Source organism: Peromyscus californicus, unplaced genomic scaffold (genome assembly GCF_007827085.1).
Source record: "Peromyscus californicus insignis strain IS unplaced genomic scaffold, ASM782708v3 Scaffold_4__1_contigs__length_199733344, whole genome shotgun sequence".
NCBI classification, from domain to species: domain Eukaryota; kingdom Metazoa; phylum Chordata; class Mammalia; order Rodentia; family Cricetidae; genus Peromyscus; species Peromyscus californicus.
Window position 1 is genome coordinate 63,712,958 of NW_026294562.1, and position 19,711 is coordinate 63,732,668.

Here is a 19,711-nt window from a genome sequence, read left to right on the forward strand (position 1 = left end):
AATTCTTGTTCCATGACCTGGAACCTGACACTCTACTTCATTATCCTCTAAGAGCTCCCAGCCTGCAGATTTACAGGGGCTAATTGGCACCCTCTTTGAAAGCCGTGAATATAGTTAAGAGGGCTGTGGAATTACCATTCACTCAGACCTTCACAGGAATTTATTTAATAACATCGATTTCCTCTTCACACACGAACGACATTACTCATATTCCAGGGAACAATTTTTACATGAGATGTAGACAGGGACACAGGGCAGGCACTCTTCAGACCTGCCTTGCTAGCTGCCACCCTACCTGTCCTGGACTGACAGCACTGTGACAGGCCCTGGTCTGAGTCCCTCCACAGGCAGGTCTGGGAAAGGTTCTTTCTATGGACAAGTGTCCCACATTCAGTGATACATGATAAGCATGTGTGGTGATATTGTGCTCCCCAAAATATTGTACACCCTAATAAACTTATCTGAGGTCAGAGAACAGAACAGCCACTAGATATAGAGGCCAGAAAATGGTGGCACACACACCTTTAATCCTAGCATTCCAGAGGCAGAAATCAGTCTGGATCTCTGTGAGTTTAAGGCCACACTCTGGAAACAGCCAGGCATGGTGACTCACACCTTTAATCCCAGGAAGTGATGGCAGGAAGCAGAAAGGTATATAATAAGGTGTGAAGACCAGAAACTAGAAGCACTTGGCTGGTTAAGCTTTCAGGCTTTAGAGAAGCAGTTCAGCTGAGATCCATTTGGATAAGGACTCAGAGGCTTCCAGTCTGAGGAAACAGGATCAGCTGAAGAATTGGCAAGGTGGGGAAGCTGTGGCTTGTTCTGCTTCTCTGATCTTCCAGCATTCACCCCAATACCTGGCCTCAGGTTTGATTTTATTAATAAGACCTGTTAAGATTCGTGCAACAAGCATGAGAATGTGTTTCTCATGGCCCTCGCAGGCAGGACAAGAGAACTGCTGGCCTCAGCAAGGTGCCATAAGGTTCAGGCAACATTTGGTCCCTAAGGCCAGAATGTAGCCCGGACAGTCTCGTACCCTGGCTACCAGTCCCAGCACCCCAAGATCCCCAATCCAAGAACAGAAGCTTGGGTTGGGGATTTAGCTCAGTGGTAGAGTGCTTGCCTAGCAAGCGCAAGGCCCTGGGTTCGATCCTCAGCTCCGGGAAAAAAAAAAAAACAGAAGCTTTTGGGTTGTCAAGCAGGTTCTTGGAGACTAGCTTTGGACCAGCAGCTGCCTGGATTTTAGGGATGTCTTCACATTCTAGGAGCAGCAAGACTTTTACAGTCTGGAGTGCTTTCCATACTAGGGGTAAGAGTAGGACAGCAGGAGCTGGCTGAGGGATGTAGCACCAGGGACATAAAGGGATAGAGGCTGAACCCAGGTAAAAAACCAAAGTTTTGATTCTAAGGAACCAGCTAGCATCAGAGGTCCCCATTCAGGTCTATGATCTGGTTTGGGTTGTACTGGTGGCTCATAATGAATGTAACAGGGACCTGAAAGCCCATGGGAGCATGTCCAGGGACTGGGTCAGCCAGGAGCTAAATGCACCATGGGCCTCTGATCATATTCCTCAGATTCAAGCAGATACTGGAGAACCTGAGTGTGCTTAGCTTTGAAGCCAACACCACCCCCTTCCCTGCAGAAGAGGGCAACTGGAACTCTGTGTCTTCCTCACTCAGAGAGAACAAGGCCTCAGCAGAACATGGAGCCAGCACCTGGGGTGGGTAGGTAGGTCAGACAGGTCCCAGTGAGCCCTGTGCTGGGACAGATGTGCACTTGGCCCCGGGAACATTTGCTGCAGATGCCCATCAATCCCACAGGAGGGTATTTGGCACATACAGTAGTACCCAGACATACTAGGGTGGCCAAGTGTCTGGTGGAAGGCCACTGGGAAGCCTGAGGAGTGGAAGCTTCCACCAGAGACTGAAGGTCGGAACAGACACTCCTGGGTACCCAGGCAGATAACTTTCCCAACAGGCTTATCCGTGGGCTGCCTAATGCCCCTCCACCAGACCCACAAAGCTAAAGTGTTCGATACTCACCTCTTGCCATCATCCATCCCCTCGGTGGGCCCCGGGCTCTTGAGATGAAAAAGCAATGGCAGGGGCCCACTCAGACAGGCAAGATGCAAGAACAGACACACACAATGCTTTCAAACACCCAGTCACATGTGTATTCCTGTGATCAGTTGGGCAGTCAGAATAGTCAGCTATATAGTCAGAGACTGCCACACACCAGTGAGAGAAGACACCACTCTAAAGCTCGGCTCACTCTGGGCTCCTCAGAATTCTGGCTGAACTGCAACACCTCTCCTAGGAGCCTGCGTCTCTCAGCTGAAGACATACACCAAGGAGGAACACCTCATGAATTCAGAAAGGGTTATGCTACATGGCTGAGGGGAAGCAGGTCTACATGTGAATGTAGGTGGAGGAATGGCGGGGGCTGAGGGAAGCCATTGGGCTTAGGAGGAATCCAGACCATCTTGTTCACTGAGGATAAGGAAGAAACTGGGATGGAAGGGCATATCTTAAATATATAATTTTCAGAGGCAGCAGAGACTGCACATAAACCTATCCCACACTGTCTGCATAGACCGTGCTACCCACTGGAGTTCAGTGTACTCCAGGCTGTGTACTTCTCAGTACAGTACAGTTCAGTGTACTTTTCATGCTGCAATGCTATGGGTTTTGACAAATGCACACACATGTCATGTACCATATGCACCAGTTTTTCTGTCCAAAATGTCTTCTGTGCCCGGGCACATCACTTCACTCCACCTAGCCACATTCTTTATATTTCTGGAGTTCTTCCACTTCCAGACAGTTACAGCTGCGATCCTGCAACGTACAGCCACCAGACCAGCATCTTTCATCTGCTCATTTTTCTAGTTTCTCATTAACTCTGATGCATGCTGGGGGGGGGGGTTGTAGCTGATTTCCTTGTCTAGTGGAGGATGGTCATCTCTATTCCTAGTTTGCTGAGAGTATTTGCTGGATTCTGCCATATGCTTTTTCTGTATCTACTGACCCAGTCACAAGGTTTTCTTTCTTTAACAGATGGTGTGAGCAATCTTATTGGCTGATTTTGGAATGTGATGTCAATTGCATGTCTAGAGTAAACCCCAACTGTTCATAGTGTATAATCCTTCTTACACCTTGCTAACATCTTCCTGAGAGCTCTTGCATTTTATTTTCATGAGGCAGTCTGTCGACCTCCCTGTTTCCAATGTCTCCATCTGGTTTAGGGATTCAAGCAGGGCTGGCCCTGCAGGATAAGTCATGTGGTGCTCCTTAGCTTATACCTGGGAACTTGGGAGGGAATGCTGTGGTTTTCTCAGTAGATTCACCAGTGAACCCACCAGACCTGGCACTTGCTTTTCAGAAGGCTTACCACTGTCTTAGCTTCATTCACAGCTGTGGGTATTTTCAACTTCAAAGCCCTTGCACAAGTATTCAGACTTTATGTTCCTGCAATTGCTCCATCATATTATTAAACTTATAGGCAGAGACTTGTTATAATATTGTTATTACCCTGCTATCAGTGGTGGTCCTTTACTCACTTGTTACCAATATTTTGCATCTTCCTTCTTCTTTGTTCTTGGTTCATGGGGCTAACAGTTTATCAATTTAATAGATCTTTTCTAAGGACCAATTTTCTCTGATTTCCTGTATTCAGTTCCATTAATTTTGCCTCCAATTTTTATTTCTTTTCTTTCTGTTTATTGTGAATTTTGTTTTCTACTTTCTTGCACCTCAGTCCTAGGCATATTAACCACACTTACTCTAAATTCCAGTACAATCATTCCAGATCTCTGTCATATTTGAGTCTGTGCCAGAGACTTGGTTCATCTCCTTAACCTGATTTTTAAGTCTTTAGCATGTTGCTAAGGACAGAGCATGAGCCACTGGGTCAAAGAAGCAGACTGATGTGCTGGGCTGGGGCCACGGCCCTGGCCATACAGTGTCAGGCACTCAATCTCCCTTCTCCCCATCCTAGTGCTCGTCTCTGCTGCCTGAGGATGTCCAGTCAGACGTCTTCTCACAGGCTCAGAGCAGCACCTGTCTTCCACTAAGTCTGCCCCAGGCTGTGATCTTCCCACTGATTGGCAGCCCTGCATCCCACAAGACAAGAACGCTAGAAGCTGGGTTGAGTATCTCAACTTCTTGGCCACATAAGTTCTGATGAGAGTCTGGTTAGCTAGGGAATAGGTCTCCTTGAAAGCAGGCCTTGTGAAGCAGAAGGGAATACCTGCCCTTGACTGTGAGATCTCTGTGGGACATCTGGAAGAAAAACTCAAACACATGGATCCTGGGAACCTTCCTCCTCAAGCTTATCCACAGCAGCCTCCTGGACCCAGTTGGATCCTGTTGCATGTACCCACTAGCTGCAGTCCCAGAGACATGCCTGCTCCTGGCAACCATGCCCCTGCACCCATCTGTCTGTGGGGGGATGAATTTGTCCTATGACCTTATTTCCTATTGGATACAAAAAAAGCTGTTCTGCCTGCATCTGTGAGAATGGGAACCATGTCTTCCAAATAATGTATATTGGACTAGAAAGTAGAAGTCCCCTCTATCTTTCTCTGGTATACTTTCAGAGACTCCTTAAATTTCTAACAATGTAATTACTTTTCAAATTGGACTACTAATTCTTAAGCCTATTCAAGATTTTTTACAAATTCTAGATTTCTTGCTTTAATTCATCAAGCCAGGAGAGTGAGTACTGTGTGCCCACCCCAGCCTGAGATGAGCCGAGCCGGCAGGCTCTATCTGTGCCAGCAGCAACCACCAGGTCAGGCCACTATGTTTGCAGAATCAACTCTCATCCTAGAAAGACGCATGCTAAGCACATGCCTACAATGGCACTGCTTCAGTTCCTACTGGCAACAGGAGGCTTTGCAGACTGAACTGTGTATTAGCAAGGCACACTATGACTGACTTCATTTAGTAGTAAAATATATATGCAAATAGTTTCTTAAGAAAACTGTTCTATGGATTCAGAACCTCTTGAGTTCGATGTTTTTTTTTTTGGAGTGGGGGAGGGAGTGTTCAAGACATGCTTTCTCTGTGTAGCCCTGGCTGTCCAGGAACTCACTCTGTCGACCAGGCTGGCCTCAAACTCAGAGGTCTGCCTGCCCCTGCCTCCCAAGAACTGGGATTAAAGGTGTGCCCCACCACTCAGATGTTCATGTTTAAGAAGCTATTCTGTGTCTTACCCCTAGCATGGCAGAAAATAGTCCATATCTGGATATCATTGCTGGGGACATGCACTGGTACCCGATGTTCATGGAGTCCTGGAAAAGCAGCTCTGGCCACCTCATCCTGGCCAAATGCTTGGTAAGAAAGACAAGTGCTGTACTAAGAAGCAGCTGCCGAGGCACAGTGACAATCACTCTACTGGCCAGAATCCTGCTCACCACAGGCTGGACAGGCTGCTAGAGTGATGCAGAGAAGATAGTTCCTCCACCTCCTAGGGGAACCTTTCTCTGGGTGCATACCAACAGTGAACCTGAACCAGCAGATAAAAGTGGTTACGTCACTGGTTATAAATGCCTGACAAAAGGTAACTTAAAAGAGGATGATTTGGGCCCAAGGTCTGAGAGTACAATCCATCATGGCAGGAAGTCTTAGCAGGGGTCCTGGCAGAGGTGGCTTGACCCTCTGGTGGCAAGAACTTGTTCACATCTGGAGATCAGGAAGGAGAATTGGGCTAAATCTCAATGTCAGATCCCAGTGACCTAGTACCCTCTAGTAAGGCCCCACAGCCTAAGACGCCACAACTACCAACCCAAACCAGAGTCACCAGCTGGAACCAAACATTTAAATGTGTGAGAAGAACATCTTATACAACAGTTACTTTCACGATTGTCATGAACTCAGTGACTTTTCCAGGTGGCATGATCTGGCCCCAGACCAGCATGGAGTTCAAGGTTTACATACAACAGAAGCAAGAGCACGGAATAGTCAGTTGGGGCCCTGAAGGAATCCCTCTCACTGTGGCAACAGGTGCCCCCAGAGAGTCTAGATTAGTGAACTACAGAAAGGCCATCTTAGCAGTGACACTCAGGCAAACAGTGCAGGGCCAGCACCAGCCACTAAATGACAGCCAGCAGTTTGCACAGCCACAAATACATCCGCTTCTGTTTCTGAAATATGCAACCCTCCCCCATTCCATTTCATTTTCTTATATTTCAAAGGAACATGGGTAGGAAACTACTATCTCCTTTGAGTTCCTATATGAAAGCTAGAGCTAGCAGGGCATGGTGGCACACTCATTTAACCCCAGTACTCGGGAGGCAGAGGTTGGTCTATAAAAATGAGTTCCAGGAGAGTGAGGGCTGTTAAACCGAGAAACCTTGTCTCAAAACAAACAAACAAACAAACAACAAACAAAGGGAGGGAGGGGGAGGAGAGAGAGAGGGAGGGGAGGGGAGGGGAAGGGAAGAAAGCTAGAGCCCACTGAGATGGGCAGAGCTTTGACATGTGACTCAGGACAGGCAGAGCAGGTCAGTGGCATCTCCCCTCAGGAACGGCAAGGTGCCAGGTTTACAAGATGTACAAGTGACATCAAACGCAGACCATGCAGGCCTCCTCATGACAACAAAGCCAGAGAGACCTGGAGAGGACCGACCAAGGGATGGGCTGCAGAAACAGGTCAGGGAAGCCGGCATGGAGTCTTACCTTTAAAGTCAAACTGGTAGATGTTTTTTAAGGATTCGTGAAGAAAATAAAAGCTTCCTAGTGCCTGTAGGAGCAAAGAGAAAGACGGTCAGGGCAGTACTGGTTCTCCACTATGTGAGGTTCGGGAAGCATAAAAAATGCTTCTGCAAGGACAGCGGAGGACACAAACTGTCATTCAGTCCCAGCAGCGGAGGCAGAGGTGGCCATGGGCTGGCCAGCACCTCCCACCTGCCAGCACAGCGCAGTGGTAAATTAGTCAGCTCGGAGCAGCACCGTTCAGCCAACAAGCAAACAGCTGCCGTGTTGCCGTCCCAAGCTGCACACTCCAGGCCTCACACGTTTTCAGGAGTTGGATCCTCAGAAGATCCAGGCTCATCTCCCCAGGCTTCACTCATCGGATCCCACACCCACCATCATCTATCCATCACCACAACACAGGCACAGATGGGATTTACTACTATGAAAAATGGGAGTTGGAAAACAAATGACTTCAATAATTAAGGACCGAAGTATAGAAGTTAGTCAGTTCCCACCTCCAATGTCCACACAGGAATAGTCTGGGACCCCCACTAGACTGCCCACACAGTAAAGCTCGGTCCACCAGCTCAGTGTCTACATGGAAACACGTCTGGTCCCCTAACTCAGTGTTCACGTAAGGGTTCGGTGCCCAGTTCAATGACCACACAAAGTTGGTCTGACCCCCAACTCAGCATCCACACAGAAACAGTCCACTTCCCCCGGCCAGAATGCCCACAAAGTCTAAGGTTTTATCCCCTAGCTCACGGTCTACAAAGGAATAGGTCTGGTCACCCAGTTCAATGGCCACACAAGGATGGGTTTGGTCCTTCTTCTTCAGCGTTCACATAAGAATAGCCTGCTCTATACTTGCCATCAGACCCCAAGGACAGCAAAGCAGGAGACCAACGCCATGTCTGCTGGCAACAAAGATGGCATTTTTGGCCTTTCAAAAGTAAGACTCAAATTCCTGTGTAATACTGCTTGGTTTTAATTTTCCCTGGCTATCACACTCTATAAAACTCTGGCTGTCATGGCAAGAAACTCTACTCAAACCTTGCATTCAAGGTGCCTAGTCTATGGCTTTGCACATGTGACATCCTCATGAAGCTGGACCTCATCTGGTATACGCTTATGTGGAATTCTACCTGCTTCCCTAGACCATGTTGGCCACTCCACAGTGGGGTGGGGAAGGGCTTTATTTATCCAACCCCTTTCTTCTTTTTGCCATCTTATGTCCTTATCAATCCCCAGCTATCTCTTGATCATCCCCCAGCCCTCTAGTTTCCCACACAGCTCACCTCCATGCTTTTAGCCCCAGAATCTAGTGTCCCCTGGAATTTAGTGGTTTTTCCTCATTCCTCCTCCGGTCCACCCACACACATCCTGCCTGACACCCATTCACAAGGTGCTCTGTGCATCACATCTATCCTTGCTTCTGGAAGATCCCAGGGCTCTGCTGTCTCACGTCTTGTCCCCATTTGCACTGTAGCAGGAAGATTCCTCTGCTCTGTGGATAGTCCGGCCAGACCCATGGTCACATTTTCCTCTGGTCACATGTGCATAACTGAGGCACCTGTATAGCAGAACTTGGAAGCAGCCAGCTTTCAGTTTGCCTTCTTAAGGCTGCATCAATAGGAGAGACCATGTTTCAGATAGATGCAAGGACTGAGCCTCCTCTATGGGCCAGAGGAGAAAATTGCAGGGCTGGGCCCAGCATGAACCTAACACTTGCTCCAGAGCCACAAGACACACAGCTCTGTGTAGGACGCCTCTCTACCTGCCTCAGGTGAAGAGGAACGAGATAGTGTTAGGAAGACCACTTTGGACACTGGGTTCAGACTCCCAGCTATGTTAGTATGGGACAGGGAGTGAGCAGAGGAGAGCTAGCCTGGACAGGTGGACCTACTTGCCAGGCCCTAGCAGCCACACTGGCTAGAAATGAAGCATTAATGGCGTTGTCAGACATACTTCAACCTTAGGGGGAGTGTAACCATCCAGACACACTCCAGCCTCAGGGAGAGTGCAGCCACCCACATATCTCCATTGGTTGAAAGGAACAGTGGTAGGCCCAGCTTGTACATACAGGAGAATCAGAACAACAGAGGTCAATTACTATTGACAAGTCTGATGCAGAGTCAAGAAGAAATGTGCTTGGTGTACTCCTGCTCCAGCCATATACAAACCTGGGAGTTTCCTGGTCTAGAGCAGAAGCCCACACAGAAACACCTCTATCACTGTGTACTCTCAAACAAATGTGACAAACAAATTGGCTTAGGTAATCTGTCATTTCTGCTGGGAAGTTGGCAGCAAAGAGCACACCATTAACCCAGGCTCCTGTGTGGAGCTCACTCTTCCAGGAAATGGCTTAGTCCTAAACTTAAGTCAAACTGACTCATCAACAGAGACACACAACAGTGCCGTTTGCCTCTCAGATTCTATGAATGAGGGGGTCACCCAAGCATCTCCTACATGAGGCAGGCCCTAAGGTGGGCGACAGCCCACTTTATATTTGGCCAGACATCCTATGAAAATGTTGGGCAGCTTCCACAGCACTGTAAGCTCGACACTGAAAGTTCCCAGAATGCCTGTGGGTAGGTCCCTCAGGTGCCAGTGCTGTGACCACTGCTGAGACAGCTGAGTACAGGGCCAAGAGGCTATAGCAGAGAGACCAGGGGCCTTTTCATAGGCCAACTATGTTCATTAAAGGCAATACAGAATTGGACAAGCAATACCTCACATAAGAGTCTACCATATTGTTTTTATGGATAAAGTGTCTCCAACTCCAGGGTTTGGTTGTTTTATTTTTTCTTTCTTTATAAAATGAAATCAATCTATGAGCAGGAAAAAGCTCTATAAACTGTAACAATAACTAATCTTCAGGCCTGCAACCAAACAGAGAGCTTAACTGTTCCAAATAGAATTGGCAGACTAATAAACCATGAGTAGGCTGAACCATTCACACCTCCTCCCCTCCTCCTCACATACACCTCTTCTATACCTGGCAGATACCCCCACCCAAGGGAAGGAGGTAGCCTCGCCCCCACTGTGCTGCCGTCAAGGACACACACTCTCTCAGGATCAAGCTCTGACAGCTCTACTTTCTTGAGAACAAACTTAGGACATCAGAGGCTGAGACATTACCACTTCTGCATGGGAAGCACCTGTGTGAATATGCCCGTCTTGCATTCTGGGGCAGAGACCCAACTTGATCTCATCATGTTTTCATATCCTGTGGAATTCTACTTGCTAACACTGTGTTTCGAATTTTTGTTAAAAAAAAACATTTGCTTCCAATCTTGTTTCTGCTCTCACCACCACAATATTCCTCTATTTCAACTCTTCAATGGCGTTCATGTTGCAAATCAGACAGGCATTTCCCTCAGCAACACAGGACACCCACCCTGCCCTCCTGCCCTCCTTCCCTCCTCTCTTCTTTTTGAAGACAGTGTCTTTTCAGATGGTCCAGGCTTGCCTTCTGCATCAGCCTCCTGAGTGATGGGATGATAGGTCCACACTTTTATTCCTGAGTTCCAGGGTATCACACTCCCTTCTCTGGAGTCTCCTCGCCACCCCGCACCCCACCCTCAGTGACAACACAATGAATCTGGACAGGGCACCCCACACCCCACCCTCAGTGACAACACAATGAATCTGGACAGGGCACCCAACAAAGCCTTTCTGTCTTTCTCCTCCTCCTCCTCCTAGAGTGGCCTCCACCCCATCTTTGGTTGATAAGGCCACATGTATTGCACTGGCCCTTTCTAGAAGGTCCTCTGGTGCTTTCACAATCCTTCTTAGATCTCTTAGAAGTTGAATCTCCCAATTTAGTATGTATACTAACCCTCCTCTCCTCTTGCTCCCCTGAAAAGTATGGACTTCCCTGATTCCCCAGCGTTTTCCCATCACCACATGTCTCCTCTGCAAACCCATCTCCACTTCATCTGCACACTCGGCAGACCACAGACCCACTGTCTATCTCTAAATTCCATCCTCTCCTCTGCCAACGCTAAGCCATCAGCTCCAAATGGGTACTCCTTGTGCCACTGCTATTGCCCCTCAGTTTCCTCTCCACTCAGAAGCCCACCAGCCTTCTACAGGTATCCACGTTCTGCCCTACACTCTCACACAAGTCAGCACGCCTGCCACTCACAGGGCTCCAGCACTGCTGGCCATGAAGCATGGGCTGGCCAAGATCTCTGTCTCTGGGGTCACGACATGGCTTCTTTCTCCTCTTCCAGGTGATTCTCACAGGAACCCTCTGCTATTCCAAGTCTCCACGGAAACACTATCTCCTCCGAGCGGCATAAACCCAACCCAGCACCCCATTATTCCCTCAAAATGCTGCATATCCCAGCTGCCTCAGCCTTGGGTTCTTACAGGGGGAAGCTCATTGAGGGCAGGAATGTGATAAGAGTCCCCCAGCAGAGATCGGTCCCTGGAGGAATTCCAGCAGCATGGTGCCCTTAGGGCCCAGCTGGCTGGGCAGCTCTGACCTGGTACACTCAACTGTCTGCTCAAGTCTCAGAAATGACCTCAAGCACAGCTTCTGAGAAACTGTGTGTTCACAGAAAATACTCTTCTGATCATACCCCAAAGGTAAGCCCTGAGAGGACTGGCTTTAAAACAATTTAACAGATTGAGCAATAAATCAAAGCAAAGTTATTTTAACATTCATTAGATTATAAACAATAATAAATGAAACAAAGCTTTTGTTTCAATCAATGCAGAGCTTTATTGATTCTTCCCTTTATAATAAACTCACAGGCAGCCAATCTAATTGGATGAGGCAGCATTTACCGCCTGTCTCCCTAGCATTACTGAGTGGGGGACATGCACGTGAGAAAGGCTACATTTAGCATGTCGCTGTCACAGAGTGTCTTCCTTTGTAACCAGTACAAACTGAGAGCTGATGCATTTCAGCTCCCAGGGCTGGATAGGAGAGACGGCACAAAGCTGCTCCCTCCCCACCCCCTGACCCTCGGCACCAAGCCCCATCCAGGCTGGCTGTTGGCCCGAGAGATGCACACATAATTTCATTCCATCTCCCATCCAACAGCCGACATTAGAAGTTAATTAAATTGGTTGTCCACTGTATTCATCCACTTACAAAGTTAATGATATTCTGTCCCTGAATTAAGGAGCATTTTATAAAGCGTGCACCATGGGAGCTGGCATGTCGTACATGGGGTGCTGAACCCTGTCACAGATCCTGGTTGTTGCATCTCCAATTAGGCAGCCTGGGAAGGGCAGGGCCTTGTCTGCCAGGGCAAAGCACAAGTCATCCTGACAGTGAGGGTAAACACTACACACAACAGCCACTTAATATCTCGTGTTGAACTACAATAAATTCCACCAGATTAGTAGGCCTGTTAACATTTCACATTACCATAGTGTGGAGCAGCCAAATCAGAACAAGACGGTCTTGAAGACGGGTTGTGGGAGAGATACATATCTGGAAGGTGTGGACAGTGAAGGGGTAAGACTAGGTTCCTACTTGGATGAGACACATGGGCTGGATGCGTGGGGGTGCTGGTTGGCTTCTATAGTCAACAGACACAAGTGGAGTTAACTAGGAAGAGGGAACCGTAATTGAAGAATTGTCTCAATCAGACTGGCCTGTAAGCATGTCTGTGGGGGCATTTTCTTGATTGATTATTGATGCAGGAGGGCCACGCCTACTGGGGGCAGTGTCACCCCTAGGACCTAGGTGGTCCTAGGCTATTTAAGAAAGGTAGATGAATAGGAGCCTGAGAACAAGCTAGAAAGCTTGGTAGCCATAACTACCTCACCTGAAACTGGGAGAAATGGTCAACATGGCTGTCTTAGTTAGGGTTACTATTGCTGTTACAAAATGCCATGACCAAAGCAACTTGGAGAGGAAAGGGTTGATTGGGCTTTTGCTTCCACATCACTGTTCATCAACAAAGGAAGTCAGGACAGGAAGGTAGGAGTTGATGCAGAAGCCATGGAGGAGTGCTGCTCACAGGCTTGATGCCCATGGCTTGCTTAGTCTGCTTTCTTATAGAACCCAGGATCACCCAGGACCAACAGTCTAGAGATGGCACTACTCACAATGAGCTAGGCCCTCCCCCATCAATCATTAATTAAGAAAATGCCTTACAGCCAGAACTTATGGAGGCATTTTCTCAACTGAGGTTCCCTCCTTACGTCAAGTTGACATAAAACTATCTAGCACAGTGGCCAAACCACCAGCCTGGGTAGCCACTGAGTATGAGCATGTGGACAGTCGTGTGATGAAATGATGAACTTGCCAACAGGAACTAAGGGTGGAGAAGAGAGCAGAGATGAAGGTCCAGACCCAGGGGGTGTCAGGCAAAGAAGGAAAATGACTAGATAGAAGAACAAGAAGTAGGTAAGGGATAAGAAGTGGGGGCGGGGTACAAAGCAGCCAATAGTAACAAGAAGTGATCAGTGGGGACAAGGAGTGGCCACAGAAGAGCCAAGGATAGGAAGCAACCTAGGGGGGAGCCAGGAGGATGCCCACAGGTGGACAATGTGACTGCCATGCCAAGAGCAACGGAGACAAAGCCTAAGCCCAGACTGCACAGTATGGAAGCCAGTAGTGACGTGAGCAGCCAAATCCACAGTTAATCTGAATTATTTTGATCATGCATGGCTTAACTGTCTTAACTCTTTGAGATGTCAGAGGGGCTGGACAACTTCTGGCCAGAAGTCAGAAAAATTCATCGTAAAGGGAGGGCAGGAAGAGGTCCTCCACTCTGTCCTGCAGCTTTGCATGGACAGTGGTCCCCAGGACGGGCCATTTCTAGCTTACTGAAGACTAAGTAAGCACTAAGGATAAACGAGGCACTGCAGCAGAACTGAGACAGCATCTGCACGGGCCAGCAGGAGGCCTTTGGAGACCCGCAGTCGCCTGCTCTGCCCAATTCCATCTATTTTCTGGGTGGCTGATGACCACAAGTGGGAAAAGCAAGTCCTGCTATCTGTTTCACTGTGGCAGGAGGTGTGTGGACGGGGAGAGTGCAGCCTTGCAAAAGTCATACAGCATGCTGTATCTATTACATGCCTCTGCCATGATGCGAGAGGATGCCAACCCTGAGGCTTCCTGCATAGTTAATGAAGACAGAGCTATGTAAGGACAGGGCTTCCCATACAGGCATCTAGACTTCACAGGCACCCCTGAGGTACCTTCCTCTCAGACTTACAGCCTATGCAACCTAGATGTTTTTTGATAACACAGATTTTTCAAACTGAGTTTTGATAATAATATAAAATTCAACTTAAAATAACATCTAGTTTTAATTACTAAATTTATTAAGTTATACTTTTTCCATATCTGAATGGCTTCAGAAGTCAATCAATAGATTTTCAGGGCCATTGAATTATGTGATGAGTTCACATCACTGCAACAGCCCTGCCTTCTCTTTTGGCTTCTGGAAATCATTAGCTTTTCAATTACAATCCCAGTTATGTGCATTATGGATATAGGATAATTAAAGCACAATGCACTTTAAAGGAGGCCAGCAGCAAGCAAGGGTTGTTTACAAAATACCTCCCGCCATTAGCGAAGTGCAGGACACAGAAAACACTGCAGGAAGGCTTTAATTGATTTTTGAATTTCAATTATATTGGAAAACTGCCATCTACTTCTGTTCCAAATCATTTAACTTAGTACTAAGCCCAAGGAAATGCTGCTGTGGTGCGATTCTTCCAAGGGTGTTATGTGAGTGAGCTCTGGTCCTGACGGCCACACTTCAGGTCTGACATTCCTTAACTGTCACTTCTTTCAGGCTGCAAGGCCTTGAAGTGAGAATGCCACTTGCTCCTGTCCTTCGTGATGGACCTTCTCTCTCACGGATGATCTGTCTTACATACCTGACATCCACTTACGTAGCCCCATATTTCCCATCTCATCCCTCTTCCTCCCTTCCTTCCTTCTTCACTTGGGCCGCTGTCTAAAGAGCATCCTTCGCCGGGCGGTGGTGGCGCACGCCTTTAATCCCAGCACTCGGGAGGCAGAGCCAGGTGGATCTCTGTGAGTTCGAGGCCAGCCTAGGCTACCAAGCGAGTCCCAGGAAAGGCGCAAAGCTACACAGAGAAACCCTGTCTCGAAAAACGAAAAAAAAAAAAAAAAAAAAAAAAAAAGAGCATCCTTCAACATTTATCATCTTTTGTGGGTCTGCTGGTCATGAATCTTTTCTGATTTCATGTGAATAAGAATGTGTTTCTCATCTTTACTACCTCCTCCTCCTTATTGGGGGCGGGGGCAGAATCTTGCTATGCAGCCCAAGCTGACCTGGTTACAGGACTGCACCATGGTCTTTGTTAGGGTTTCTTTTGCTGTGATGAAACACCATGACCATGAGCAACTTGGGGAGGAAGGGGTTTATTTCACTTATGCTTCCACATCATAGTCCATCACTGAAGGAAGTCAGGACAGAAACTCAAGCAGGGCAGGAACCTGGAGGCAGGAGCTGATGCAAAGGCCATGGAAGGGTGTTGCTTACCCTGCTTGCTCCCCATGGCTTGCTCAGCCTGCTTTCTTATAGCACTCAAGACCACCAGCCCAGGGGTGGCACAGGGATGGGCCTTCCAACATCAGTCACTAATTAAAGTACCACAAGCTTGCCCACAGGCCATTCTGGTAAGAGCATTTTCTCAATTGAGATTCACTCTTCCCAAATGACTCGAGATAGTGTCAAGTTGACACAAACTAGCTAATACAACTAACATTCCAGCATCTTCTTCATCCTTAGATGATCTTACTAGATAGAACTAGTAAGAAGGCTCCCTCTGCCACACCAAGAACCACGCCCCTCCTCTACCAGTTGTGCTGGAACATGAGCTGTCAGTTAATGGTTAATTCTCTCTTTCTTCTACTCTGCTTTCAGGTGGATTATCATCTATCTGGTATGGCTTTCTTTTCCAATTCTGACAGGAACTCACTGGGATTCCTAGTTCTGTATAGAGATCTTCCATAACTCTGGAAATTTGTGACATCATCCCGTCCAAAACAATTTCTGGGGCTAAAGAGATGTCCTAGTGGTTAAGAGCACCCACTATTCTTGCAGAGGATGGAGGCTTATTTCCCAGCATCCACATGGCACTTCACAACTATCTCCAGTTCCAGAAGATCCAACAACTTTTTCTGGTTCTTCAGGCACCAGACACACATGTGGTACACATACACACATGCAAGCAAAACACATATAGGTAAAACAAAAATAAATAAATACTTTAAAAAATATTATCTCTGTCTTTGCATCCTCTCTCTGCTTGTTTCCCAGGCTCCCCTTCCATCAGCCAACTCTGGGCCATGTGTACTCCACAATGTGTGCACCCAGAATGTGGCACGCTCCAGATGGTATTTCCTTCTGTCCTATTTGTACTTCACTGAGAATATTTTCATCACTGCAGTTTCCATTAAATGCAAAGTATGAGTAAAACTTGTTCTACTTTTAAATTCTGGAGGTGCTCCCACCCAGTGAGCCCACCTCTCCCCAGCCAGGAAAGTGATAAGGGTCACAGAAGCAGAAAATGTCAGGAGCCTGTCTGGTGAACACAATCAGGACACAGGGCTCTCCTCCTGATTCCTGCACCTAGAGGAGGCTGCTGGCAGGTCTCAGTGTACAAGAGCCTGGCCTCAAGCTCTGATGCAGTCTCCTGAATATGTGACAACATGTCACCTCCTAGCGACAGTTTCACTAGCTGGAATCATTCCACCCTATCCTGTTTCTGATCATACAACATAAGTCCAGAGTGAGGAATCCCTGTGTCATCCCATGCCTGCCTCTTTGGGGCTCAGGACTGTCATCAAGCTACTGAAAACCTCTGCCTATTTCCTTTCTACAACACAGGGATGGTGAGAACACCACCGGATTCCTCAGATCCCCATGGTTACCAAGCACTATGGACTGGTGTCAGGAGCCAACAGGGACCGACACTCCTATCAGGGTGTCACTTCTTCTGAATCTATTCCCTCAGTACACAAGAGTAAGTCCTTGGATAATGCCAGAATACAAAGGCCCAGCATGGAAGGCTGCTAGTCTAGAAGGCCAGCTCCACAGCAGAGAAACAATCAATGCTTCCAGTTCCCCACCTGAATGTGCCTCTCCCCGTCCCCCACCAGCCCAAAACATGACCTCTGCCTCAACTAGAAAGAACCAAGGCTACCCCGAGAAGAAAAGGGGCTTCAGCACACTCTGTCCCTGACCTGGTATTGCAAGCAGCAGGGCTTGGGGCTTTAACCATCTGCAAGGAGACCTTCACCTCTTTTCTGAGGCAAATCACGAAGAACTCTTACGGGAAAGATGTCCAAAACAAGCTATCTCCCACTAATGGCCTTGTTATAAATTAGACCTTACTGACAAAGACCAAGGAAAAGTGACACCCATCAAGCGGACCTGATGTTTGCACTTTCCAGACTCAGCACCACTGTCCTGACCTCACACGTGTCTGCCATTTTCATTTAAAGAAGGAAATGGTGCCAGAATATCAGGACAGAAGCAGGGACGTACAGGTCATGGAAGAAGGGCATGCCAGCAATCCCAGGGATCTACCACTGCGGGGCCTCCTGGAAGGCCACTAAGGATGGCACCGGCTGCAGCTGAGTCAGGGGCAAATACCCCCTTGACTGCCACTTGACCTCCAGATTGGAGGTCAACTGTGTCCTTTCTTACTGGTTACTAGTCTTGTAGGTAAGTGAAGACAAGCTAGGGGAAGGGGAAGGATGGCAGGTGACATGTGGGATTCTAATGACACGAGGACCCAGGCTGCAGTGGAAAACTGATTTCAAATGGTTGGGCATCTAGGTTTCAGTGGAGCCAGAGACAAAGGGATTTTCTGGAAGAGAGTTGCGGCCAGTGGAAGAAGCAGAGGTTGAAGAGGAGGAAGGGCTAAGGGGTGGCACAGGGCATGCAGGGCCACAGAATCGGGAGAGACTGCAGGGCTGCCGATGGAGTCCCTGCAGTAGCCAGTTTAGACAGAGCCAGAGGGAAAGGCACCTCAGGTGAGGGAGAAGTAAGCTAGAGGTATCAAGATGGAACCACCACATAAAGAGCAGAATGGCGGTGAGCCTTGAGGAGAAAGGAAGCCGCCTTTCCAAGGTGGAGTGGACGGAGTTCTGCCAGGCCAGGAAGGAAGCACACAGTTGCCCCTGATGCCTTACACAGGGTCTCCATAGTCTAACAGAGTTAGTGTGCAGACACCAAGAAGAGAATGGAGAGAGAACACGGGAGAACCAGCTCTTCTAGAAACTAAGCTCTGGGATCCTAACCACATCCACCTAATCTGAACCAAACTTGCCCCTGCATGGAAGCAGTTATGTAGCAGGAGTGGAGGGAGTTCTCTCTACATGGCTCCATGCCTATGAAGCCTTACCAGTCTGCTCTCATTAATGGCATACAGTATTCTACAACGTGGGACACTGGTCAAAATCCATCAACTGAAGGAGAAGAGAAATTGAAAAAAGGCTAACCCATTCACATGTAGCTGCCAATCCCCTAGGGCCTCTGAGTCTTGTTACTTCTGGCTTATAAAATGGGACTTGGAACTCCCTCCCCCTTCCTATTACTTCTAATAATCCCAAAGCTCTACACTGGAGGAGAACATGTATTTCCCCATGTTCCAGTTCAAAGAGGCCACAGTTGGGCCTAGGACAGTGGCACCATCAGTGGACCACTTGCTTGAAATCTGCTACCTAGTGCCACACATTACTCTATGCTCAGCATCCCAGCTTTGCCCTCGGTGACAATGGCTAAGGGTTGAAAACAACACCCAGCAGGTGGGCTGTGCTCAGTGCACAGTGGCTGCTAGGAGTCCTATGGGATCACAGAGGTGCTCAGGAAAGGCTATAGGCATCAACAAAGGACAAGTGTCATCAAAAAGGCCGCAACCACTAAGCTGTGCAACAAGTCCTTAACTTCTGAAAAGACATCTCCAGGAACGAGGAGGCCTCCTAGCACCCCTTGTCCATGTGCAACAATGAGACCTTGAGCTTGAGCATGCTCACAGTGATGAGCCCTACTAGCATCCAGGAAACACTTGCAATCATGAGCCCTTTGGGTGGTAGTGGCACATGTGTTTAATCCCAGGGCTTGGGAAGCAGAGGCAAGCAGATCTCTGTGAGTTCAAGGCCAACGTGGTCTACAGAGCAAGTTCTAAGACAATCAGGACTACACAAAGAAACCCTGTCTCGAAAAACAAAACAAAATAAAACAAAACAAAACAAAACAAAACAAGCCCTTCTAAGGTCCCATGCACACTAGTGTCCACCTTGAGGGGAAGCATCAGCACTCTTTCAGTTCCCTGATTATACTTTAATTAAATCTCCAGCCCACAGTTTAAAATAAAGCCATTATGGATAGTTACCAAGAATTTCATCACTCCCTGGTAAGCATAAAAATCAATCACTTAAGTTTTTATGACGTAACCTAAGAAAAGCAGACCTTTCTGAGGTTAAAAGATTTGATGGGTTCTCATTTTAGCCAAAAGGAATCTGTCAGATACATCTGCTTCTGAGACAGAAGTGCCTTCTTCCTTCTCAACTCTCATCTTAGTGTCTAAATAGTTACAGCAACAAGTCTGTGCCAGAAAACTTAAAAACTGGGAAGTGGAGCAAAGGGCACAAGTATGACATCTCATGACATCCGTCCATACACAGGGATGTGAGACTAAAGTCTGGACTACCCCTGAAATGTCTACAGTAGTGCATGAGACACCCTCCCCAACACCTTCCCTCAAATACCTTACTCTCACCACTGGACCATCTGCAAGGGCCTGCAGACATGAGAACATCCAAAACCTGGAATCACTCTGTTGAACGCCAATTGGAAATAAGAAAAAATAACAAACACTGATAAAAAGTTGCACCTGAAAAATCTCCACTCTAACTTATGCTCAGTGTACTTAGCAAAAGGTCAGAGCTCCGGAATCTGCTGGATAAATAAACGCCGGCAAGGTGGATGAATCACTGGAGAACTGGCGCATGGCAGCGAATGAATAACCTGCAAATGCGTCCCAAACCCCATTA

The 19,711-nt window shown here is 47.8% G+C and overlaps 1 protein-coding gene across 2 annotated transcripts in view; it reads right to left on the reverse strand.

Moving 5' to 3' along the window:
* Window positions 1-19,711, reverse strand: part of Inpp5a (inositol polyphosphate-5-phosphatase A) — a 200,388-nt gene that overhangs the window by 66,925 nt on the left and 113,752 nt on the right. For both annotated transcript variants that reach the window (XM_052714263.1, XM_052714264.1), the window contains exon 5: window positions 6,682-6,745. In XM_052714263.1, the coding sequence (XP_052570223.1) occupies window positions 6,682-6,745 (64 nt within the window). The remainder of the gene's footprint in view (window positions 1-6,681; window positions 6,746-19,711) is intronic.